This window comes from Petaurus breviceps, unplaced genomic scaffold (assembly GCF_028583685.1).
Source record: "Petaurus breviceps papuanus isolate PSGF00001 unplaced genomic scaffold, PetGlider_PUasm1.0 90825, whole genome shotgun sequence".
NCBI classification, from domain to species: Eukaryota; Metazoa; Chordata; class Mammalia; order Diprotodontia; family Petauridae; genus Petaurus; species Petaurus breviceps.
This window is the reverse complement of record NW_027187353.1, coordinates 620676-645951: the sequence shown is the minus strand read 5'-3', so window position 1 is coordinate 645951 and position 25276 is coordinate 620676. Positions and strand designations below refer to the sequence as shown.

The following is a 25276-nucleotide window of genomic DNA, read 5'->3' as shown; positions in this document are numbered from 1 at the left end:
TCCAGCCTCTGACACTTAACACAAAACTAGCCATGTGACCTTGGGCAAGTCACCTAACCCCAGCTGCCCTCCAAAAAGTAAAAAAATAAAAAATTTAAGAATCATGTTTCTAAGTAACTGAAGGAAGTGATTTTAGTTAGAGGGTAGTGAAAATAAAGATATCGTTTTTTTCCCTCATCCAAGTTCACTTACATTCTTGAAATCTAAGATCCCCAAGGGATTAAGAACCCTGGGCCTAAGTCACATAGCTGGCTGGGGGGGAAAGGGGGGGAGCCGGTGTGTGTGCCTGGAATCTATGTTTGAGTTCCCAGACCAAGTCCCCTCCACACATTGTGCCCCTGAACCCCTCATCACACTGACATTTCTGTCAGTCAGTCTGTTACCAGCAGGGGACTCAAACCTGGTGAAGTATGGGTGGGGAGAAAGAAGGTGACAGGAGCTCTTGTAGAATTCATTGCAAAGTTGTATATTTATAGTGATATTTCAGAAGTGTTTAAGACTGAGGATAGATATGGATCCTGATCTAGGCCTTTGTTGTGGAGAAGCCGTGTTCTATAGCTCCCCATGGGAAAATAATCAGAAATGGTGCAGCAGAGAGGAGAGAGACAACGAATTTTGCTCATTAAATCGAGCATCGTTGCTGACTCTTCCCTGCTCAGGAGGCAAGCCCAATACACTTCATTCATTGCTGGTTACAGATCAGGAGCTCAGTGGTGCCAGGTTTTTCCTCTTGATGAATATTACTTCCTCAAGGCCAGAGAGAGAGCACCAGCCTGGAACATAAAACAAATTCTTCCTCTGGTCAAACCCTTCAACAGTGACCAAGTTTCCTTCATTACCATTGGTCACAGATATTCAAACTGCTGTTCAGTCATTTTCCCCAATATGGAGTTCTCTTTAAAAAAAAATGAGCGAAGGGGAAGGCAAATACTTTTTAAGTATCATGAAGGTAAAAGCAATGCAGGGAGGAAAGGGAGCTTGAATGTTTCCTCTGAGGGAGCTTCCTCAGGCTCACTGCTGCCCTCTAGGCCTACTCATAGGCCCTACATAGCCTACATCTGTGAAAAGCCTGATTACATGACACAGGAGGAGCTGGCAACACAGCCAATGCAGGGTTTCTGGAGAGGAGGATGTGAAAGAGGCAGAAAGAGAACTCCTTGTGTTGACTAAGCCCTGGGAAAAAGGGAGAAAGGTGGCTGGTGGGATTTACAGGTTATGTCCTCAGAAGGGAACAAGTAGTACTTCCAGGGGCACCAGGCCGGCCTTCCCCATACCCCATCAGGCATGCTGGAAGGCACATGAGCTGCTGGAGCAGTCTGCACTCTCCAGGTGCTGCAGGTCACTATTTAGGAAAGGAAAAGTCCCATGCAGTCTCCTGAGCACACTTCCACATGGCCCTCATGAGGCGGGTAAAGCCCATGTCCTTGGGCTTCTCCAGGCCTCTCATGAGCCGCTGCTTCATGATGGAGACAAACTCTTTGTTGCTGAGCTCTCCATTGCCTAGAGGGAGAGAAACACAGATGGTGTTACTGGAGGCTCCTGGAGCAGGAAGTCTCAAGGAAATCTCCTGGAGCAGTCACAGGGTTACCCAGAAATACCAAATATCACCCTAACTGTAACCAACACTTCAAACCAAAATCAAACTTCCGCGTATCGATTTTCCCCAACCTATTTATCACTGTGTTTAATTTTCCTAATCTGTCAGGTAGGTATGGTTAAACTAGATAATCTCTTGGGTCCTTAAAGGGGTAATCTTTGATTTTATACTTCAAAGATCTAGAATTTTTGGGCTGAAAGGGGCCTAACCCTCTCATCAGACACATGTGCAAAATGAAGGTCAGAGGTTAAGTGACTGGCTTGGGGTATGACAGTCTGGGACAAAGTTGGCTTCCAAAAGGTTCAAGGATCAGGCTGCCCCCATCTCCCAGCCTAACTTCTAGGTCATATCTGGGCACAGGCACAGGAATTACTTGTGATGGCACCTGCTTGGGGAGTATCATGACTGAGGAGAGATGACTCCCAGCAGAAAGGCCAAGAGATGTGAACTCAGCAGTCAGGCACCCCATCAGGCACAAAGCCCAGAGAGTCGAGGCCGCTCGTTATCTGTGGATATGGTGACAGTTTATCTTTCAGGACAGGGATATGGATACCACCAGGATCCTCTAGGTGAGGACTGGGTTTCTTGGGCAGAAAGTTTTGGACCTTTCTGTCAACAGAAGTAGTATTTTTGCTGTGCCTGTAGGTTTGGGGCTCAAACTTCAAAGTCAAGACGGCATCCTCGGTTCACAGTGTTAATCCTCTAGAATCAATCCCACCCTGGTTCAGGGTTAGATTAAATCTAAGATCTGTGCAGGGAAGCCCTGGTACCTTTGGGAATTTGATTTGTTTTTCTGGGTCAGGGCAAGGCTTCTGAGGTCCTGAATTCATTCTTAAGAGTTTCAGATTCAAAGAAAAACAGCATCCACAATCCCAAAGGATGCCTTCCCTCATGAATTGGATTGTCCAAGATCTTGAGTTCACTCTGAATAAGAACTCTGATTTGAATTTCTCTTATTGGTCTCTATAGGTCTCTTGCATCAAAAAACTAAACAGAACACAGATCAAGAGTTCCTGGGAAGAGGCGGCTAGGTGGCTCAGTGAATACAGCACCTACCCTGGAGTCAAGAGGACCTGAGTTCAAATCTGACCTCAGCCACTTAACACTTACTAGCTGTGTGACCTTGGGTAAATCACTTAACTCCAACTGCCCTGCCTTCCCCCTCCAAAAAGCCAAAAAAAAAAAAGTTCCTGGGAAGTGTCAATCACTTCTGATAATGGCTTCATTATGCATCTTCAATTTAGTTTTGAAAAACTTCATTTGATCAAGTTTTTCCCTTCCACCCCAGAAGTCAGATTTATGGTTATCATTCTATTACCAGAATTATTTTGGCTGAAAATCGAATGTTGCTCTAACAGTACAAGATGGGGTTCTGCTGATAAATAGTTCATGTTTTCCAGCAATGTCTTACTCTAGAGATACTGCTGAATACCTGGCATGTCTTTCATGTTATCAAATATGGTGCTACCATGACAAGAAGTAAGAGAGATGTGTGTCACATTTTCCCCATGTCCTCTCCAAAAGTAAAGTCTTGGTTTAGAAGCAGACGCCATGACTTCAACTCCTTAGTTCTCAATATAAACTCAACCAAGGCAGTAAGAATACAGAAAAACTTGAGAATCCCACTAGCCATGATCTCTGGAGGATGGTCTATGGTCTGAATCCTAATTGTGACTCAAACAATAACCAGAGAGGGCAGGTCCACACTGAAGCCAGATTAACTGATGTTACCAGGTAATGATGATGCCACAGCGGAGCAGGGAAGCAGAGATACTCACGTCCACAGCTCTGACAGGACCATTCAGTAGAAGGGGAAAACTGGACATTATAGTCAGTCATTACGCATCTATTAGTGCTGGGCACTGTGCTAAATGCTGGGTATGCAAAGTTAGGAAGAATATAGTCTCTGTTCTCCAGAACAGACATAACACATAAACAACTATGTACAGATGAGACATATAATGGATAAATTGGAGATAATCCCAGAGGGAAGGCACTAACACCAAGGACCAGGGAAGGTTTTTTGTAGAAGGATTTAGCTAGAACTTGAAGCCAGGGATCCTGGCCAGGAGATAGATGGCTATGAGGGGAGAATTCTAAGTATGGGGTCCCCCAGTGAAAATACAGAAACTCAATGGAGTCCCTGGAGATGGGGCTTCTTGTGAATCATTCTACTTCATGACTGAACAAAGTACTTTTAGCTTCTACCCTAGAAACTCCAAAATTCTTTTGAGCTCCTAATCTTAATGAAAAGCAGGCTGACTTTCCTATTTCTGCTTTGTATTAGAGTGAAAAAATGTTGGGGCGGCCAGGTAGCACAGCGAGTAAGAGCACCGGCTCCAGTGTTGAGAACACCTGGAGATCGAATCCCAGGCTCAGACACTTAGCACCCACCAAGAAACACCTGGCCGTGTAACCTTGAGCAAGTTACTTAACCCCAATTGCTTAGGGGTGGCCAGGTGGCTCAGCGAGTAAGAGCACTGGCTCCAGTGTCGGGATGACCTGGATCAAATCCGGGCTCAGATACTCAGCACCACATCCAGAAATAACTGGTCGTGTAACCTTGAGCAAGTTACTTAACCCCAATTGCTTTAAAAAAAAAAAAAAGAAAAAATGTGGCCTAAAAGACTAGACAGATAAAATTTAAGGCTGAAAAGCCCCGTAACGGGGTTAGGATCCCTTGATATCATTACTGCTCGTGGCTCTAACTTTGGAATGAGGGGAGGAAGTTTAAAGCTGTCTGCAAGGTGACCTTATAAACAGCATATGCTGCACCACCACTAAGGAAATGTTTTTTCCCACCCAAGCCAAAGCACCCTACTCACCATCACAGTCAAAGAGTGCGAAAACCACATCACACACGTGGTCTGAGAGCTCCACTTTAGCTACAGTCTTTGCCACCTGTTGCATGGTCACTGAAAGAGGAAAAAGGTGACATTATACTGACATAGCTCAGCAACTTGTCAAAGTCCTGGTCCAGTGGGAATAGTGCTACATTTGGAACCAAAGGACTTCTGTTCCAATCCTGGCTCTGATATTTATGAAATTGTGACACGGAACAATTAAAATACCGATGGAAACTTGCTGATTATGGGCAACTCCCATAATGTTGCCAGACTTCCATTTCCTTCTCTGTAAAATGAGGGGGAATGGATTAGATGTCTTCTGAGGTCTGTTCCAACTCTCTATGTGGGATCTATCCTAGGGTCCTTTGTAGCCAGAGGAAAAAGCTCCAGAAGTATTCCCTTGGAGAGATTCATTTTTCATTTGCATAAAAAAGTAAGTAGTTGATTGAAAATTTTTCCTTATAGGTAGAAATATTCCCTATAGATAAAATTATTCAACCAGTTTTTTGGAGACAGAATTGCATTCCTTATGGGTAGAATAGATAAAGGAAGTAAATTCTGATTTCTGGATGCTCCCTAATCATCTAGATTGTAACTCTCCTTCAAAGAGCTGACAAAAAAGCAAACTGTTTATAATTTGTTGGCTTGGAAAGCTACACCAACGAAGCCTGAATTATCTTACTTTCTCCAAGGCCAGTGTTGCCATATTATGTCCAAACTGTGTAACTGCAGTAGGTTGCAGGCTCTCAGAGATGGCTCATAGAGACCTCACAAATGGGCTTGGGATGGCTCAGAATCTCACACCCACAGTATATACTCCCTTCTCTCCCCCTTCTTCAGTACCACCCCACTTCAGTTCTTAGGATAAAACCTTTATTTTGTTTACTTTCATAGGTGGGGGGTTAAAGTCCTTGGCCGCAAAGCTTTTACCAACATTCAAACCCTGAATAAGAAAACTACAATTTGAGTGGACTTTCCTGGCCCCAAACCTGGACTCAAGTCTCTTATATTAGTTGACAGAAGTGAGAGTGTGGGGCATATGCCATGATTTGCCAATGATGCCTGATACATCAGCAGTTTCCTTCAAAGGTATCTCCCAATAAGGAAACCTAATTGCTTAAAATCAAGTTTAAAACCAGCCAGTAAATGAGCAGAAAAAGACCTCTCTTCTGTTACACATATGAAGAGAGCTTTTGTTTATAGGCAAAAAAGAGCAGCATACTAGCTATAACCAAGGACAATTTGGTTTAAAATAAATTTTAAATAACAGTCCTGATCATGGCTTGAATCTCTTACTAGGGTATTAAGACACAAGTGAAATGAAAGGTTTTCAAACTTCTTTGGCAAGAGGAAAAAACAAGGCCTGCCTCCCTCCCCTGTCTCTGCCTGCTTTTTCTTTTCTAATCTTGCTCTGGTAGATGAGAGGTCTTCTCTGCAAACCCCAATTCTTCAAGGCTTATTATGCACACCTTCATAGTAACCTAGATATCACCATCAATGCTTAGCACAGACAGCAGTGCACACAAATTACTGTAAAACCCAGAGGGAAAAAGAGTCAGTTTCAAGCTATGAATCAATCAACAATGAAATCCTCTCTAGTAAATATTAGATGAATTTCATCAGAAAGAACCAATGGTAATGTAACTATAAAACTAGGAGTCAGTAAGTCCTTCTTTCTACCTATTCTATTCCTGCTACCATCTTCCCCTGTTCTCTCTCTGTACCTCTTGTCAACTCACATAACTTAATACGGTGCTCAATAAAATCAAGGGAAAAAGTATTCTAATAATCCACAGGCAACATTGTATGGTGGGAAGAATAGCAAACCGGAAGGGACCTGGATTATAGTCTGAGTTTTGCCATTAGTCTAGTGACACCAGTAACAGTCCGTCCTTCAGGTTTCTCCATCTACAAAATTATAGGGAGTTGAACTACAGTCCTCAAGGTGCATTCCAGTTTGCTTCATTCATTTATTCATTCAACAAAACAACAACAAAATGATGTAATAAGCCCTGTGATGCAGGAGATGGCAAATTAAGTAAGTCAGGGTCCTTGGCCCTCAGGAGCTCACTATCTGGTAGGAGAGGCTTTAAAACTCTAGAAGTGTCCTTATGGAACACTATCCAGAATTCCCCAGATTCTTATCCCGTGTTCTTGCCCCCTGACCTTAGTGATCTTCGTTTGCTTGCCAGTGAAGATGGCCAGCTCATTATAAGCACTCACTGAGCACCTATTTCATGTCTAGCCTAGCACTGGATGTTAAGAGGTGCATCAAAGACACAGATAAATCCCTCACCCCTATAATGAGTAGTTAGGAAAAACAAAAAAATGTGCAAAATGAGAGCACAGTTAATTATGCTTTTGTGTGTACACATGCACATAAATAATTAAATTTTATTTTCAGTTTTCCCTCCAACCTTCCTTTCTCCTCCCCACTGAGAAAGCAAAAAACCCCAAAACTGATTACAAATAAGTATAGTCATTCAAAACAAATCTCTGTATTAGCCGTGTCCAAAAAAAGAAGGAAAAAGGAAAAAAAACAAAAGAAAAAATATGCTTCAATCTGCACTGAATCTATCATCTCTCTATCTGGATAGTATGTTTTATCATGAATCCTTTGGAATTATAGTTTGTCACTGTGTTAGAGTCTTTCAAAGTTGACTGTCTTTACAATATTGTAAATATTGCAAATAAAATAAAAACCACAGAAATGATTCTACTGGTTCTGCTCATTTCACTTTGTATCAATTCATATACATCTTCTCAGGTTTCTCTGAAACCAACCCTTTATCATTTCTTACAGGACAACAGTATTCCATCACATTCACATATCATAATTTGTAATTTGTTCATTCCCTCAATTGATGGATATCCCTTTAGTTTTCAATTCCCTGTTATCACAATAACAGCTGCTATAAATATTTTTGTATATGTAGGTCTTTTCCCTCATTCTTTGATCTCTTTGGGGGAAACATCTAGTAGCAGTATGGTTGGAATGAAGAAAGGGTATGTGGATAGCTTTTTGAGCATTGTTCCAAACTATTTTCCAGAATGGGTGGACCAGGTTACAGCTATACCAAGCAGGTGCACAACTATCAGAAATATGTTAACACTCTTGGGGGAAAGTACTGGGAACTGCAGATGTGCGTAATTCTTGTAGAGATCTAGATTAAGGAATGAGATTTATCTGGGAAAGTTTTTTAAAGAATTTTTGAAAGTGGTCATGGGTAAAAAAATTGATAGAGGTAGGAATCAAGTATGCTAAGGATGACAAGTAGTTCAGCTTGTTTGGAGCATGCATAGTGGGGTATATCATGATAAAGTATCGAGAGCTGGAAGTGGGATGAAATGAGCAGGCAGATCACAGAGTCTTAACTGCCAGACCAAGCCAAGAGACAACAGAGTAAGGTAGTGATGTGACAAGGAGGTGTCTGACAGATAACAATTTTGGCAGCTGTGCACAACAAGGACTGGAAATCAGGAGAGAACTGGGGGCGGGGAGAGCATAGGAGGCTGCTACTGCTGTCTGGAAAGGAAGTGAGAACTTGTAGGTTTCCCTCTTTGTCCCCTTCTTACCTCCCTCTCCCCCTTCTCTCCAGATGCTATTTCTGGGGCTAAGGAAGATATTGGAACAGGGATCCAATAAAGCATAGCAAGAGAGGTTTTGCCCATTTCCACTGAGCTTCCTACTATGCTCTAGCAGAACAGTGTTAAACACACATGGCAGTTTGGGAGGAATAGCTCCGAGCTGCACCCTCAGTTGTAACTCCTAAGGATTCAATATTTGAGAGCAGTAGCCTTTGTCTTGAAATCACTGGTTTTGGCACAACCTTGCAAGGTGGCCTTGGAAATGTTAAATACTCTGTATTTCAATGTTTCCATCTATATAGTACTGCTGTCAGCACCACTAATCCCCCTTAGGAATATAGGCTCAGATGAATGAGCATTCAGAATGCTTTAGAACAAGGTGAAAGATACCATGTCCAATATTCACGTCTGTGCTTTAGGGAATCCAAAGATTGCTATACTGCTAAATTTTAACTCTCAGCTTTGCGGGTGATGGAATGTGATTTTTTCAGCTCATGTATCAGGCCCCATGAATTTGTCTTATGAATAAGTCCTGCTAAACTATGTTCACAGGAGAATCGGAGTGTAAATTTTGAATGACAGCCATAACTGCCAAGTGGACCAGAATACTGTCAGCAGGTCAGCATATTCCTTTTTGTGTAAGAAAACCCAAGCAGGATTATAAAATCCCTTTGTGAAGAAACAATGAGAGCAAAGGTAACGATATTCAACAAAGAGATTTTCATCATGCTGTGGGCCCCTAATGAAGAACATTTCTCCATTATAAGGATATGTCTAGCAAGTGGACTTACAGCCTTGTTAGTCGGGGTATCTTCTTTCCTGGGCAGTGCTAATTCAATATTAATAAACCCTCTCTCTGCCTTCCTTTGTCATTTCACATTGATCCACATACTCTTAATCGCCACATCTCTGTGTCTCATTTCTGTTTATACAGTCCTTTCCCTTTTAAAATTGTTCCACTCACTGAGTCTCCGAAATGCTCTGGAAGAGAACATCTGGTACAATCTGCCATTTCAGAGACGGGACAACAGGCCCAGAAAGGTTCTGGTTGTGACCTTGTTCAAGGTCACAAAATGAACTAGTGGCAGAAGAAGATGATGAGCTTAGGCTTCTCCATTTCCAATCCATTGTTCTTTCTATGGCCTGCACTATTGATTCTGACTTGCAAATCCCTCTCCCTGACTCTTTTCTTCCAAATAAAATAAAAAATAAAACTTGGTGAAAGCACCATCCAGAGAGCTTCTGAATAATGTCAATGGCCCTATGGGGTTCTTTGTGAGCCACCAGGAGGAATGCGTCTGTATCTCTACCTCTCTTCAGAGATGAACTGGAGATAAGAGGCCATTTAAAGAATAGAACACTCAAGCTTTATCCTGAATTCAGTGAAGGGGGACCGGCCATTGTGGCTTTTGGTAAGTGAAGGCTTACCAAAGGTTTATTCCTGTGCCCTGCAAGGATCAGCTTCTCAAATCAGCCTTCAATGTGTGATTAAGAGTAAATGAAAATAAACATTTAACTAACTGATGAGTGAGTTAGCAAGGCCCCCAGTAACTGGGATAACAGTACCAGTCAAGAGCTCGACCAGCAGCTGGCCCTGAGAGTTTGCCTCCATTGTCTAAATAAGAGGTACAGTTCCTTGTCCCTGCTTTAAGTGCCTAGGTAAGTCACTGCCACCCCAGATGATGACCTAGAACATTGTGAAGATGCCTCAGTTTCACTTGTATTCATGCAAAGGACATTTTTTTTTTTTGCATCCCAGTTTCCTCATTTGTAAAATAAGGATGGGGGAGGAGAGGGGGGATTAGGTAAACTTTAGGGTCTCTTCGAAGCTCTAAAATTCCAATTCTGTGATCTTATAAATCACAAAGACAGTCCAAAAGAGGTGGCAGAGCTCAGGAACACGAGGGCCTTTCTTCTCTGCAGGATGCCCATGCTATGTTAGAAGCAAGAGTACTGCTGTCTGATGAACATGGGGACAAGCAACACACACCAGGTGAAAGGAAAGATGCTGTCAAGAAGGTTGCAAGGATCTTCTAACAAGGCTTTCAAGAGCTGCTGCCACCGTCTTGTTCCTTCCTAAAGACTACAGCAGATGTAGGTCATCACTGTGGACAATTTAGTGACAGAAAGAAAACGATCCTGAAGCTCTGTGACTAGAGGCCATATTCTCTACACCTCTGATAGCTTCCATGCTGTGCCAGCAGCCAAGCCTCCATCAGCTCCAAACTATGCCACCACATGTAGACCCTTCCCTTCCCACTTCCTTTTTAGGTGTTGTCTTCCCTCATTAGAATTCCTGAGGGAGGCTATGCTTATCATAGTGCCTGGCAAACAGTAACTGCCTAATAAATGCTTGCTATTATGTATCTATGTCTCTATTTATCTAGCTGTCTATCTTTCTCTGTATCTATTGAAGCCTACCTCCCCTCCTTTTCTCTCTCTATCTTACTTGTCAGAAAGAGAAAATGAGATCAGAAGTGAAACAGGTAAGAATCCATTCATTTGAAATCATGGGATGTTACAGATGCAGGGACCCTTAGGACTCAGCTAACCTTAAAATTGCATTTTATCGATGAGGACACAAAGTACTAGAGCAATTAGGTGTTTGTGTCCCAAGTTTTATAGCTAGTAAGTGGCACAGTAGAGAATCAGAATGCTAGTGTTTGAAAAGACTTTAGAAATTACTAAATTCATTCTTTACCTGAATACTGAATCTTTACTCTACACCAGAGCGGTCAAATCTGCTGATGCAGCCAAACCAGATTAAAATATAAATGAGAAATGTTTAACAAAGTAGATAAAAATACAACATAGATAATGTTAATTTGTAATTTTCTAAGTCAATATGTGCCTGGCAGGGATCTATTTCTTTTTGAATTTGACAGCACCACTCTACATCATGCCTGACACCATGGTCATCCAACTTTTACTTGAACTCATCCCCCAAGAAGGCACTTATCTACCAAAGCAGTCCATTCTATTTTTGGATAGCTCTAATTGTTAGGCAATTCTTCCTTGAATTGGGACAGAAATCTGTCATCCTGTAAATTCTACCCAGTGGTCTTAGTTCTTTCCTGGGGTAGGGGCAAATAGAATAAGCAGTGCCCAATTTAAAACTGTTAAACAGAGACTATCAAAATTGGAAGGGGTCTCTGGGGCTGAGAGTGCTACCTGTACCAACAAGAACATTTCCTGTAAGGAGATCCAGAAGTACTTCCTGAATAATTATAAGGTTGTGGTACAAAATGGCAGATGTCTGAGAACCTCAAAGTGCCTACCCTGTGCCCAACATGATGAGAGGCACTCTGGAGAATATGGAAGTAAGAGAAAAGGTCTTCAACACGCCTGACACAACAGCACAATAAAGTGCTAATTAAGTTCATAAAGACAGTAGGTGTAATTGGTAATTAATGGAGGTTAGAGGAATCAGGGGAGAACCAGTAGGGCCTGCCTGAATTGAATCCTATAGAAAGGCACAGGAATGGAACCATGAGTGATACTGAGGAGAGGGAGGAAAGAAGCAGCGATACGGGAAGAGCAGCATGAACAAAGACAAAGATTATGGGGGGAGGAGAGCCCTGTTAGGGAGTAGTGAGAACTGAAGGCTCTAATCCTTCTGGTCTCAGCAGTTGTGTTTGGAAAGTCCCATCAACCCTGATTAGCTCCCTTCCCAATACTACCATGGCACTCTATCTTGTCAAGTACACGGTCAGACAGAAATTAGGCTCGAACACTTTCACTATTTCACACTATATTGCATCTAAATACCCCTGAGTAGTCAATGAATTCTCTACTATTTGGTATCCTATCACAGTTCCTTCTTATGAACACTGTTTTCCCTTCCTGGCCAAATTTGGCAATCAATATCATTTATCCTCAGAAGTTCATTATGAAATTTCCAAAGATTGGTCCCAATACTATTACGTGACACTAAAATGGGAGAAAGTTAGGTATGAAGCCCCATGTGACTGAAGGTTATATTCAAAGCCATTTAAGAATCTTAGAAGTCAGGCCTTCTGACTGCAGACAGAGCTCTTTCCACCTCAGGCGCATGAAAGAGTTCAGAGAGAAAAAGGAAAGGCAAATTTTGAAAATGTGCTGTGTGGGATGGCAGGGAAAACTGGGGAAGTGGGATGGCTGAGCTGGATAGAATTTCCTTTACTTGGTCCTGTGGAATGGATCACAGACTTAGCAGTCTTTGCATGAGGAAGATATCAGGCATGCTCTTGGAGTACACCCCAGTAATTTCAAGAGTAGTCAAAGAAGCCTTTTAAAAGCAGTAAGATCAACTGTGAAACACAGAGAGCAGGGATTAGTATGGGGCATTTCACCGTAACCATTCTAAAGGTAAAAAATGAGGTTGTACCCAGCATGGCCCAGATTGGAGCTGCCTGTCTCCTCTGGATGTGGAGGTGCTTGGAAAGGAAAGACATTGGATAGAGTTACAGCCCTAACCATGTGCAGCCTTGTGACTTAGCAGACTGCAGTGGAGAAAATCAAAAGCAGCCTTGGAGACTGCCAAGGTTAATGCCAAGATGTTGTGAGGTCAACCCTTCGATAGGTTTCCTGGCCATTTTCTGGCTTTCAGATCTTACCCTCATCAACCCAAAAACTTTTTTGAAGTAGGTATGGTAAAAATCCTATTTAAAACAAAATAATTATAATCCTGGAAGGGTGAGGGGAAATATCACCACCTGCAAGATCACTTTGTCCTTTTCCAAATATAACACATGGTAGCAGCAGCCCTTCAGAAGCAAGCTGAAGGTGTTTGGTATTTTCCCCTTCATTTTCCTGCCCTCTCCAGGTGACAGGGGAAAGGAAAGATGGAGATGAGCTGCTGAGGGCATTTAACCTAAGGGCAGATGCTTAAGGTATCTTTAATGTCACACTATAAAGGTCACTTACTTTAAGGGAAAACTGCCAGACACATGAGGCAAGGGAGAAGATGGGGGCTACTGGCATACTGGTCCCTGGGGGAAGACAGTGACTGACCTTGGACTCCTTAGTAACCAGTCTGTTAGGTATCTACCAGGGCTTTTTCCACCTCTGGCTCAAAGAACACAAAGTTCATGAAAGAACTGAGTGTCAGTTTTAGTGAGATGGCAGGAGACAAATATGGTAACCCAAAATGGAGACTGCCTTTTAGAGCAAACTATCTGAGGTTACCCCTCCTCTTTGGGTACACCTGGGAAACAACCAGTCAGAAGACTGTTGAGGGAAGTGGAGATTTCAGAGCTTATTGGGGGAAGGGGATCATTGATTGAGAATCTTAAAGCCAACAGGGCAAATTTAATTTTCACTCTAGTTTTTATGTCAGACCTCCTTAGGAGTGCCATCTACTTCCCCCTCCCTATTTCTAGTGCTGTATTTTCCACTGACTTTATTCAGTAAAATATACTCCAATTTGTGTGTAAGTAATCCTTTTTTGATCACAAAGCTGGGAGGTAGATTAAAATCTTTTGGGCAAAATGAGTTTAATATGAATTATTATTGGGCATTTTCATACACTAGATTAGGCTGAATTCAATCTGGGGCTCATGCAAGTCCCTTCTGCACATGTATCAGACTGAAGGGCACTCCAATGATGTCACATAGGCACCTGACCAAAAGGAAGAGGGCAGGAGCAGCTCAAGTCCAACTCAGGATTTGAACTTTTCTGAATAACTTTTTTTTAAAATTAGATCAATCAAGGTTAAGAGCCTTGCTTAGTAAAAGTGGCTGTGGCTGGATCTGAACTCAGGTCTTCCTGACTCCAGGGCTGGTACTCTATCCACTTTATCACCAAGCTGCCCCTAATAACATTACAAATAAATAAACAGCTGGTTCTGCCACACGCTTGAGCTCCTCTCTAGCTTTCCGACATTCTTAGGATAATAATGAGGGCTGGGAGATCTGATTTCAGAACTGTTTTCCACTCTGCAAGACTCTGATAAGGAAAACACAGATCTCTCCCCCATCCTCGGCCCCAGCTTCAAAATGGGGGCCTGTTCAGTGTCGCTTTTGAGAACTTGAGCTTCCTATCAGCCTGATGGAGACAAATATTTAAGCAAAACCTTAAGAAATGCTCTTTCCAAACACTACGGAGGTGAGGAAGTAAAATAAAGTGATATCTAATTACATTCAAGCAGAAACCTTGAGCAGAGTGGCTACTTACTGTACACAATGCTTGTTGCAAAGCTAAACTCAGATAATGCAAATTGAAGAGGACCAGTGTGCTCTCCAGTTACATCTGGTGATAGTGCTGCCAACAGCCAACAGGCCAAGGCCACCAGCTGCACCCACACTGACAGACTGAGTTTCCCAAACGATCCTGGCTCTCCCTGCCTCAGCACTTCCCAGGAGATTCTGATTGTCTGGGGCTTGGACCAAAGGTGACACTTCGGAGACCACTTTAGCAAAACTCAGTCACTTATTCTGAGTAATGGAGGAATTAAAACAAGATCACATTTCAAAAATCAATTTAAGATGAAAACAAATTATTGTAGTTCATTTTTAAAAAATGGCCCAGCTCTAGAAGCACAGATATCCTGTATGTTGTGTCCTCACTACAGAGCTCTCTTCTGGCTAATTTTAAAATAATAACATACTCGGAATTCACAGAACTCCTTCCTCTGTGACTACAGAACAACATTTGACAAAGCCCAAAGTGAGGAGCCAGAAGAAGCCTGCTGTTATATGAGGGTAGCCTGGAATGCTCACGATGCTCCATTTCATCCAGGAAGCGCTTATTATTCAGCACACACTGGTGTCACAGGTCCTGGCTCTATTAAGGTAAAAACAAGAGAGACCCTGCCCTCCAAAGCTTGAGGGTGACAGGCAGTTGCATGGTGAGGACCTGCTGGGAAGAGTCCCGATGATGAACCAAGGACTTTAAAATGCACAGGCTGCTTTCCAGCAGTTCCAAGAGGCTGGCTGTCATAATGATGACGATGGTGATGGGTGATTTCCACTCACAGTAAGAAAAGGATCTTTTTCTCATAACCTCATTATCCTGTATGATTCCTTTGTCTCTCTTCTAAATTCTGAGTTCCCCAAGAAAAGGGATAATGTCATAGCAACATTACAGTTGCTAGGAGGTAGCTGGGTGGCCTAGAGGACAGAGTTTTGCACTTGCAGTCAGGAAGATTTACATCGTGATCCTGCCTCAGACACTTATTATTATGAACAATAATAATCAAAGTAATCTTGTTCAGTTGTTTCAGCTGTGTCCGACTCTGTGACCTCATTTGGGTTTTTCCTTGGCAAAGATGCTAGAGTGCTTTGCCATTTCCTTCTGCAGCTCATATTACAGATGAGGGAGCTGAGGCAAAAAGGGTTAAGTGACTTGTCCAGGGTCACACAGCAAGTATCTGAGGCCAGATCTGAACGTAGGTTTTCCTGACTCCAGTCCTAGAGCTCTAGCCATTGTGCCACCTAGCTGCCCCTATATATGTATACATACACATATAAATTATATAAGCATATATATGTGCAGGTTTGTGTGTGTATACTACTATAAGTTAAAAAATTATTAATTTATACAGGAGAGGTTCAGTAAAAGAGGTTCAGTAAACCATTAGCTGGAAGGGCTGTGGTAATCAGACAAGGTTTCACAGAGTAAGGGGAATCTTCAATGGGCTTTGAAGTAGAAATCTTTCCAAGGGCTAAGGTATGAAGGGAGGCAGTTCCAGGTTTAGGAGAATAGCGTGTGCAAAGGCAGAAACACTAGTGAGGGCAGGGCTAGATCTAGGAAGAGTATCCCAGTTTACCTGAAATAAAGACTACAAGAAGGGGAATATTATGTAAATGTAGGGTGCAGCCAAATTCTTGGCGCCTTCACTGTGAGGCTAAGGTTTGTTTGGTACAAAGAAGGTTTCTGAGCAAGAGAATGAGAGGATAGGATGTGGGCATTAGGAAGACTACTTTGCCAATGGTGTGAAGGACTGATCAGAGGTTGGGAGCTGAGAGAGGCTATTATGATAGTCCAGGTAATGTGGGACTGAACTACGGTGGGGACAATGTGAACAGAAAGGAAGAGGTGGATAGGAGAGATGCAGGCCCGGGAGAAAAAAGCTGGATTTAGTAAGTGATTTCATATGGGAGATGAATGGGAAGAGTTGAAGATGACCCAGGTTTTGAACGTGGGTGACAGAGAATTGTGACACTGTCCCCAGAAACAGAGGAGTTAAGAAGTGCTGGGGGGAGGACACCCAGGTAGAAATATCTAGAAGGCAGTTGGAAACGGGGGCCAAGGAAACAAGAGAGATTGAGGTGTCCTTCCAAACATCAGGAACAAGCTGTTATGAATCTCTAAAAGTTGGTGAAAGATGATGAAGAAATATTTTAAATGAAGTCCTGTTTGCACACAATTTTTATACCTTCACAAATGCTCTTATCAAGCTTTTGGAGGTTTTTACTCATCTCACCGCCCACAGAAGGCATCTGTGTCCTTGCCAGTCTTACTCTTGACTCCCTTTCACTAGTGGAACTTGTATTAGTGTATGTATCAGGGGGAGTTAATAATCCCTGTCATGCCTCTCTCAGTCATTTTCCCATGGCAAGATGGTGAAATGGTGGCTGTTGCTTCTTCATTTTTAAATTGATATGGCAGTTTTATTTCTTACTCAATATCCTACACTTGCCAGAAAATCATTCACATATCCCAAGAACAGTATGTTTTCTTCCCCTTTGGGGTGCTCAAATAATTTCACTAAATCACAATATATTTAGGGTCCTACAATTAAATTAGAATCAGACTTTAGAATTTCTTTTCATTTATTTAATATTCATTTTTTCCCAATTCATGTTTAAAAACAAATTTTTAATATGTTTTTTTTTAAAGTTTTGAGTTCCAGTTTCCCTCCCCTCCCACCTTGAGAAGGCAAGCAATTTGATACAGGGTGTACAGGTGCAGTCATGCAAAAATATTTCCCTATTAGTCATGATGTGAAAGAAAACAAACAAAAAACCCAAGAAAAAATAAAGTAAAAAGAAAGTATCCTGATATCTCTATTCAGATTCCATCAGTTCTTTCTCTGAAAGATAGCCTTTTTCATCATAATTCCTTTGGAACTGTCTTAGATCACTAAATCATCACATAAATAGCTAAATCATTCACAGTTGACCGTTATACAATATTGTTACTGTGTACAATGTTCTCCTGGTTCTGTTCATTTCACTTTGCATTGGTTCATGTAAGTTTTCCCAGGTATATCTGAAATCATCCAGCTCATCAGTTCTTTTAGTACAATAGTATTCCATTACACTCATATCCCACAACTTATCCAGACATTACCAAATCAATGGGCATCCTCTCAATTTCCAATTCTTTGCCACCACAAAAAGAGCTGCTATAAATGTCTTTGTACATATAGATCCTTTCCCTTTTTGTTTTTTATCTCTTTGGGATACATACCCAGTAGTGGTATCGCTGGGTCAAAGGGTATAATACGCACAGTTTGATAATCCTTTGGGCATAGTTCCAAATTGCTCTCCAGAATGGTTGGATCAGTTCACAACTCCACCAACAATGCATTAATATATCGATTTTTCCATATTCCCTCCAACATTTATCATTTTATTTTTCTGTCATGTTAGCTAATCTAACAGGTGTTAGGTGGTACCTCAGAGTTGTTTTATTTTGCATTTCTCTAATTAATAATGACTTAGAGTATTTTTTCATATGACTGTAGATAATTTGATTTCTTTGAAAGCTGCCTCTTATATTCTTTAACCATTTATCCACTGGTGAATGACATATTCTTTTTTTTTTTTTTTTGGCTTTTTGGAGGGGCAATTGGGGTTAAGTGACTTGCCCAAGGTCATATGGCTAGTTTTTGTGTTAAGCATCTGAGGCTGAATTTGAACTCAGGTCTTCCTGACTCCAGGGCCTGTTTTTTTTGGAGGGAGGAAGGCAGGGAAGTTGGGGTTAAGTGACTTGTCACTTGGTCATATGGTTATTGGTCACATGGCTAGTAAGTGTTAAGTATCTGAGATAGGATTTGAACTCAGGTCCTCCTGACTCCAGGATCAGTGCTTTATTCACTGAGCCACCTAGTCACCCCGACATATTCTTTTTTTTTTTTGGAGGGGGCAAAATAGGACAATTGGGGTCAAGTGACTTGCCTGAGGTCACATGGCTAGTTTTTTTGTGTGTTAAGTGTCTGGGGCCGGATTTGAACTCAGGTCTTCCTGACTCCAGGGCCGGTGCCCTATTCACTGTGCCACCTAGCTGCCCCCTGACATATTCTTATAAATCTAAATTAGTTCTCTATATATTTGAGAAATGAGGCCTTTGGCAGAGAAACTTGATATAAACATTTTTTCACAGTTATTACTGTGTATTTCCCTCCATACTGCTTTTCCTCCAGTTTATACTACTCTCTCCTTTCATCCTGTCCTCTAACTTATCCCCTTCCCCTTCTATTTTCCTGCAGGGTAAGATAGATTTCCATATCCAACTGAGAGTAAAGTTCAAGAACTTCCCCACACCTTCCCCTTCTTCCCCCTCCATTATAAAAGCTCTTTTGTATCTTTCATGCGATAATTTTACCTCTCCCTTCTAACTTCTCTCAGTGCCTTTCTCTTCCTCACCAACTACTTTTATTTCCTTAATAGCATCCTATCATAGTCAATTCACATCCATACCCTCTGTCTATGTATACTCCTTCTAACTGTTCTGATAATAAGAAAGTTCTTAGGAGTTACAAGTATCATCTTTCCATGTAGGGACGTAAACAGCTCAACCTTTTTGGATTCCTTATGATTTCTCTTTCCTGTTTACTTTTTTTTATGCTTCTCTTGAGTCTTGTATTTTAAGGGCAAATTTTCTATTCAGCTCTCATCTTTTCATCAGGAATGCTTGGAAGTTTTCTATTTCACTGAATATCTATTTTTTCCCCCTGAAGGATTATACTCAGTTTTGCTGGGTAGGTGATTCTTGATTGTAATCCCAATTCCTTTGCCCTCCTGAATACCATATTTCAAGCCCTCAGCTCCTTAAAAGTAGAAGCTGCTAAATCTTATATATTATACTGATTTGGCTCCATGATATTTGAATTATTTCTTTCTGGATGCTTGTAATATTTTCTCCTTGACCTGGGAACTCTGGAATTTGGCTATAATATTCCTGGAAGTTTTCATTTTGGGATCTCTTTCAGGAAGTGATTGGCAGATTCTTTCCATTTCTATTTTACCTTCAGGTTCTAGGATATCAGGGCAGTTTTCCTTGATAAGTTCTTGACAGACAATATCTAGGCTCTTTTTTTTCTTTTTAAATCATGGCTTTCAGGTAGTCCAATAATTCTTAAAGGATTTCTCCTCAACCTAATTTTCAGATCAGTTGTTTTTCCAGTGAGATAATTCACATTTTCTTCTATTTTTTCATTCTTTTGATTGTTTTATTGTTTCTTGATGTCTCATGAATTCATTAGCTTCCACTTGCCCAGTTCTATTATTAAGGAATTATTTTCTTCAGTGAGATTTTGTACCTCCTTCCCCATGTAGCCAATTTTACTTTTAAAGGAGTTCTTTTCTTCAGTGAGTTTTTTTCACTTTTCCATGTGGCCAATTCTGCCTTTTAGAGTTCTCTTCATTGGATTTTTGTGCCTCTTTCACCATTTAGCCTATTCTGTTTTTTAAGGTGTTATTTTCTTCAATATTTTTGTGCCTTCTTTACCAAGCTGTTGACTTTTTTTTTGGTGATTTCATAGCATCACTCAAACTTCTTTTCCCAACTTTTCTTCTACCTGTCTTTATTTAATTTTTAAGAGTCTTTTTCAGCTATTCCAGGGACTCTTTTTGGGTCTGAGATCAATTCATATTTTTCTTTGAGGCTTTTGATACAACAGTTTTGACTTTGTTGTCTTCTTCTGCATTTGTGTTTTGATTTTCTCTGTCATCATAGTAACTTTCTATGGTCAGCTTCAAAAAATTGTTTGCTTATTTTCCCAGCCTGTTGTTCTTTTTTAAAATTTACTTTTAACTTGATGTTAAAGTTGGGCTCTGCACCCAAGGTTGAGGGGGCATTGTCCCAGGCTTTAGGTTTTTCATGCTGTTATTTTCAGAGCTAGTTCTGGGGGTCTGTAACTTTCCAGTTTTCCCGAGGTGGTATGACCTAAGGAGAGGTGTGTTTACTACTCTCCTGGCCTGCGCTCTGGTCTCTGAGTGACCGCAGGCACTCTTTTATGTCCTGAAACTGTGACCAGAGTTCCTGATCCTCTACAGCCACAGTCTCTTCTGTGCTGGTGCTTCTCCTTGCCCTGGCGCTGCAATCTGTTCTGCATATGAGCAATGCAACCCTTTAATCTCCTCTCCTTCTGACTAGTTCTCCAACCCCCTTCAATCTTTAGAGTTTCTAAAGGTCTTTGTACTTAGAAAACTAAACCATGTCTCTGGAGAGAAAATTGCTGCATAAAAAAAATTACTTGAGAATTTAAGATTCTTAGTCTTCATCATGAATAACTTCACTTTAAAAATTAATGACTTTGTCTTGAATGAAATCTGGGCTAACAATGATTCTCATATATAAATGTTTTTTACAAAATGCAACCATAACCTGAAGTTCAAAATTATTCACTTCCCATGGACTATAAAAAGATTTGTGAGGTGGAAGAAACTTATTTGTTCATTTCAAAACATCACCCTTTGTGTCCATATACAAATCCAGGACAGTTCTACCCAACCACCCATTATCTGGGACTTCTCACAATTTCTTCCCTTCAAAACGTCTTTCCCAACCATCAAAACCTAGCATCACTATTGATGCATTGCTCTCCACTATCTGGCAATGGGTTAATTGGATAAACTGATGACTAACTCCTAGCTTCTCTTCTTCACCTCCCAAACCCAATCAATTTGCTAAATCCTATTGATTCGGCTTCACAATCTCTCTTTTTCTAGTCTTACTGCCTATCATCTTCCTGGTTTTCTGCTCCTTCCTCCCACCAAAGCAGGAGCCAGGCTGACAGTTCTTCTCTTTCCTCTTAATCCATAATCTTCACAGCACTGGTGGTGCCAAATTAATTCTTCTCATACACAGATGTGACTATATTGCTCCTCTGCTCAATACTCAGCAGTTCTCTAGTGCTTACTGAATAAAGTCCACATTCCTTTGCCCAGCAGTCAAGGCCCTCTAGTACCTTGTTCCAGCCCATAGATAGGGACCCTTCTCCAAACTCAATGTTTCACTCTTTCCTAGACATGAACCTTTACTTGTATTTCTGATTTCTAGCACCTTCCTTCTGCTGATTATCTCCAACTTGTCCTGTATCTGTCTTGTTTGTTCATAAGGCATTGGAAGGGACTTCTGAGGTCATCTAGTTCATTCTGCCTTATCTCACACAATCAATATGAGGCCCAGAGAGGTTAAGTGACTTTCTCAAAGTCACACAGGTAAAATTAGTGGCAGAGGTCAGATTAAAACCCCTGTTTGACTCTTAATACACTGTATTACAATGTCACCATAATAATAGCCAGAACTGTCAGATTCAAACCCATGTTTGACTCTTAATACACTGTATTATAATGTCACCATAATAATAGCCACAACTGACATTTGGGTTGGGCTGGATAGTCTCTGAGGTGCTTTCCATTCTAAAATCTTGTGATCCTGTGATTTATATGGTGCTTTAAGGTTGTTTTCTTTCTTTTTTGCTTTTTGGAGGGGGGAGGGCTGGGAAATTTGGGTTAAGTGACTTGCCCAATGTCACACGGCTGGTAAGTGTTAAGTATCTGTGGCTGAATTTGAACTCAGGTCCTCCTGACTCCAGGGCCGGTGCTCTGTTCACTGCGCCACCTACTGCCCCAATGCTTTAAGGTTTAAAAACACTCTACAGACATTATGTCATTTGATCTTATTAAGAATTTTGTTCCATAGACACTACAAGTTTTATTATACCCATTTTACAGAGAAGGTAAGAGGCTCAGAGAGGTTTAAGTGATTTGCTTGAATCACACAGCTAGTAAGTGAAAACTGATAAAAGCAGGATGTGAATCCAGGTCTCCCCTGTTTTTGAGTACTTAATTCTTTACACTCTGCCATACTGTCTAAATGCTAACCTCAAGATTCTATGATATTGTAGGGGACAAATGACAAATATCAGAGCTACAAAACTCTTATAAATACTAAGTGAAGGACACAGCTTATGAGGAGTTGGGTCAGAATTCATCGAAGGTACTGAGAACTATAATTTTCATTCTGTCAGGCTGGATTTAAGGAAGGAATGGTTTGAAGCCTGCTTTCTCCATGTTGCTGACACAAAATGGAAGACCCCTAAGTTTCCCATGCTGGATTAGGCCACATTGCTCTGCATGTGTCAGGGACCCTGCTGGTATTCGTGGATGTGTAAGTGATTTCTTCATAGAATTTGATAACCTGAGCTCTTTTGGTGCTGTTGCTGTTCAGCTGTTTTCAGCCATGTCTAACTCTTACTGACCCCATTTGGGGTTTCCTTGGCAAAAACTGTGGAATGGTTTTTCCATTTCCTTCTCCAGATCATTTTACAGATTTAGGAAACTGAGGCAAACAGGATGAAGTGACTTGCCCAGAGTCACACAGCTGGTAAGTGTCAGAAGCCAGATTTGAAACTCAGGAAGACTCATCTTCCTGACTCCAGGCCTGGTGCTCTGTGCACTATGGCACCCCCTAGCTGCCCCAGATGAGCTCTACCCAGGGTGACTATTCCTTCAGGAGCCCAGGATGAGCAGACACTGCTTGCTCTGTGTGCATTTTCTAAAACCCCTCTGAGCCCCGTAAGGCCTTGAATGCTACAAGAGTCAGGTTAACAGATACTTCCAAGAAAAATATTAAGGGATAGGGGGAAGGTCAATTTTGTAACCACGACACAGTTCTACTAGTTATTCCCTGTCCCCTTTTTACCACACACCCATTCCGCCCTTTCTACACCAGACGATGCTGGTATGAGCAGCTGAAATAATTATGAAGGGGTTTCAAGACAGATAGTCCTGAAGTTCCAAGTCTAATGAGGACATCAATGACTCACATTTCTATAATAGCTTAAAGTTTCCAAAATGCTTTCCTTACCACAAGGCTGTGAGGTAGGTAGCACAAGTATTTTTATCTCTATTTTATAAATGGGGAAACTGAGGCTTAAAGAGATTGAGACCCGGGGCAGCTAGGTAGCGCAGTGAATAGAGCACCAACCCTTAAGTCAGGAGTACCTGAGTTTAAATCTGGTCTCAGACATTTAACACAAAACTAGCTGTGTGACCTTGGGCAAGTCACTTAACCCCAATTGCCCTACCTTCCCCCCTCTGAAAAAAAAAAAGATTGAGACCTGCCCATGAAGACTGATCTAGTAAATGTTAGAGGTACCATTAAAAGTCAAATCTGCACTCCAAGTCCAGAACCCCATTTACTACTGGGAGATATAATGTGAAATGTACTATCTTTGTCTATAAGAAGAGATGATTTGACCCACAGAATAACTGAATCACTGGTAAAAGATGCTTTATAATGGTTTTAACCATTTTACCTGGTCGGCCTATATTTTCCTATATGGAAAAGAAGCCTCCTGAGTGAAGGAGGATTACAGAGTCTAGTTTTAACTCAAATGTCTCCAACTTTCCATCACAGCAAGCCATCAGGGAAGGAGTTATGCCCAATCTTCCATTACCTTTTTCAAAAGACTTCTTAAATTACTCAGAAAGTCCTTGAGAGGCTGTCTTAATTTTGAGAGAGAGAGAGAGTGAGTGAGAGAGAGAGAGAGAGAGAGAGAGAGAGAGAGAGAGAGAGAGAGAGTGTACAGCTAAGGAAGGTACAGCTCTACAGTCTTGGATGCCAGTGACTTCAGAGAGTTACCAATCTCCAAATGTCCTATTCCCTTGGAGCACAATGAACAGTGCTAAATGCAGGGCTGGGTTCAGCCTGGAGCACCATAGCCTGTCTCAATTTAAACAAAGCTCTCTCAATGACTGAGTCTAGTGGGCATGGCTTCTGCAATGTCAAAACTGATGCAAAGTGACCTTGTACCAAGAACATCACTAATATGGACCCTGGAGGAGGAGAAACCCCCTTAGAACAACATGCAAGGAAGAAGATTCACAAATAAGGAATAGCCTACAATTTCTCTACAATAGCCTACAGTTCTCTAAAGGAAAACCTTTAATGAGTATGGCAGGGAAAAAGATGTTAATTGTGTATTAGCCATTCTTCAACATGCAGACAACTATCAGCATTATCAAATAAGACAAGGAAATGTATATTAAGGCTAGTTAGCAGGGAGAAAAGAATTAGCAAACGTTTTAAACTTTTGCTTCTAATTCTTTCCTGAAGGGTAATGATTTATGACCTTAAGGCTCTATGCCATGTTTAAAAAGATAAAATATGACAGAACTATCTCTAGACATTCAAACCCTCATTCATGGGTAGGCACTGATGATTGGCAAAGACAGAATATTTTAGGCCTAACAGCAAATTATGTTAACAGAAGTGTCAGCAATAGCCAATACCCTGACATTAATAATTTTAATGATTTATTTTTCTAAATCTCATTCCCTACCATTGCAATCATTCCAGTGAAGCTTTTCTAGTCTGACACAGCCACACACATTCAGGGTTGATTTCTGATTATCCAAACCTAAGTTTTCTACTCAATGCAACAACAACAGCAGCTACAGCTACACTTCTCTCTGCAAGCCGACCAGAGCTGGAGACTTAAAGATCATCACTACTGGTCTGTACCCCCTGCCCCCCTCCATTTTACTGATGAAGAAAGTGACGCTTTGAGAAGCTAAATAACTTGTTCAGGGTTACAGAGAAGTAGTGACAACCAAGATGAGAGCAAGGCTGTGGTCTTGGCCCTCTTTGTCCAGGCCTACCACTCTAGATGCCATTTCCAAGTCCACAGAATGTATTTCCAAATCCGCCATAAATTACTTGTGCTTGCATTTTCTACGCTTCCACACCCCTCAGTCAAAACAAATAATACAGGGTTGATATACATAATGACAAAATAAATTATAAGTAAGGAAATATTGGAAGTTAGGTGGCACAGTGGATAGAGTGCTGGGTCTGGGGTCAGGAAGACCTGAATTCAAATCCTGCCTCAAAGATTTACTAGCTATTTAACCCCGAGTAAGTCACTTACCCTCTGTCTGCCTCAGTTTCCTCAGCTGTAAAATGGAGATAATAACAATGTCTACCTCCCAGGCTGGGACAGTATTTATAAAGTGCTCAACACATAGCAAGTGCTAAATGAATTTGAGCTATAACAGCAATAACAATAATTATCAGTATTGATAAAAA

The 25276-nt window shown here is 41.3% G+C and overlaps 1 protein-coding gene across 2 annotated transcripts in view; it reads right to left on the bottom strand.

The window, feature by feature from the left end:
• Positions 1 to 450: 450 nt before the first annotated feature.
• MICU1 (mitochondrial calcium uptake 1) overlaps positions 451 to 25276 on the bottom strand; it is a 271908-nt gene continuing 247082 nt past the window's right edge. For both annotated transcript variants that reach the window (XM_069071075.1, XM_069071076.1), the window contains exons 11-12: positions 4423 to 4512; positions 451 to 1500 (exon numbers count right to left, since the gene is read on the bottom strand). In XM_069071075.1, the coding sequence (XP_068927176.1) occupies positions 1343 to 1500; positions 4423 to 4512 (248 nt within the window). In that variant the 3' untranslated portion in view covers positions 451 to 1342. The remainder of the gene's footprint in view (positions 1501 to 4422; positions 4513 to 25276) is intronic.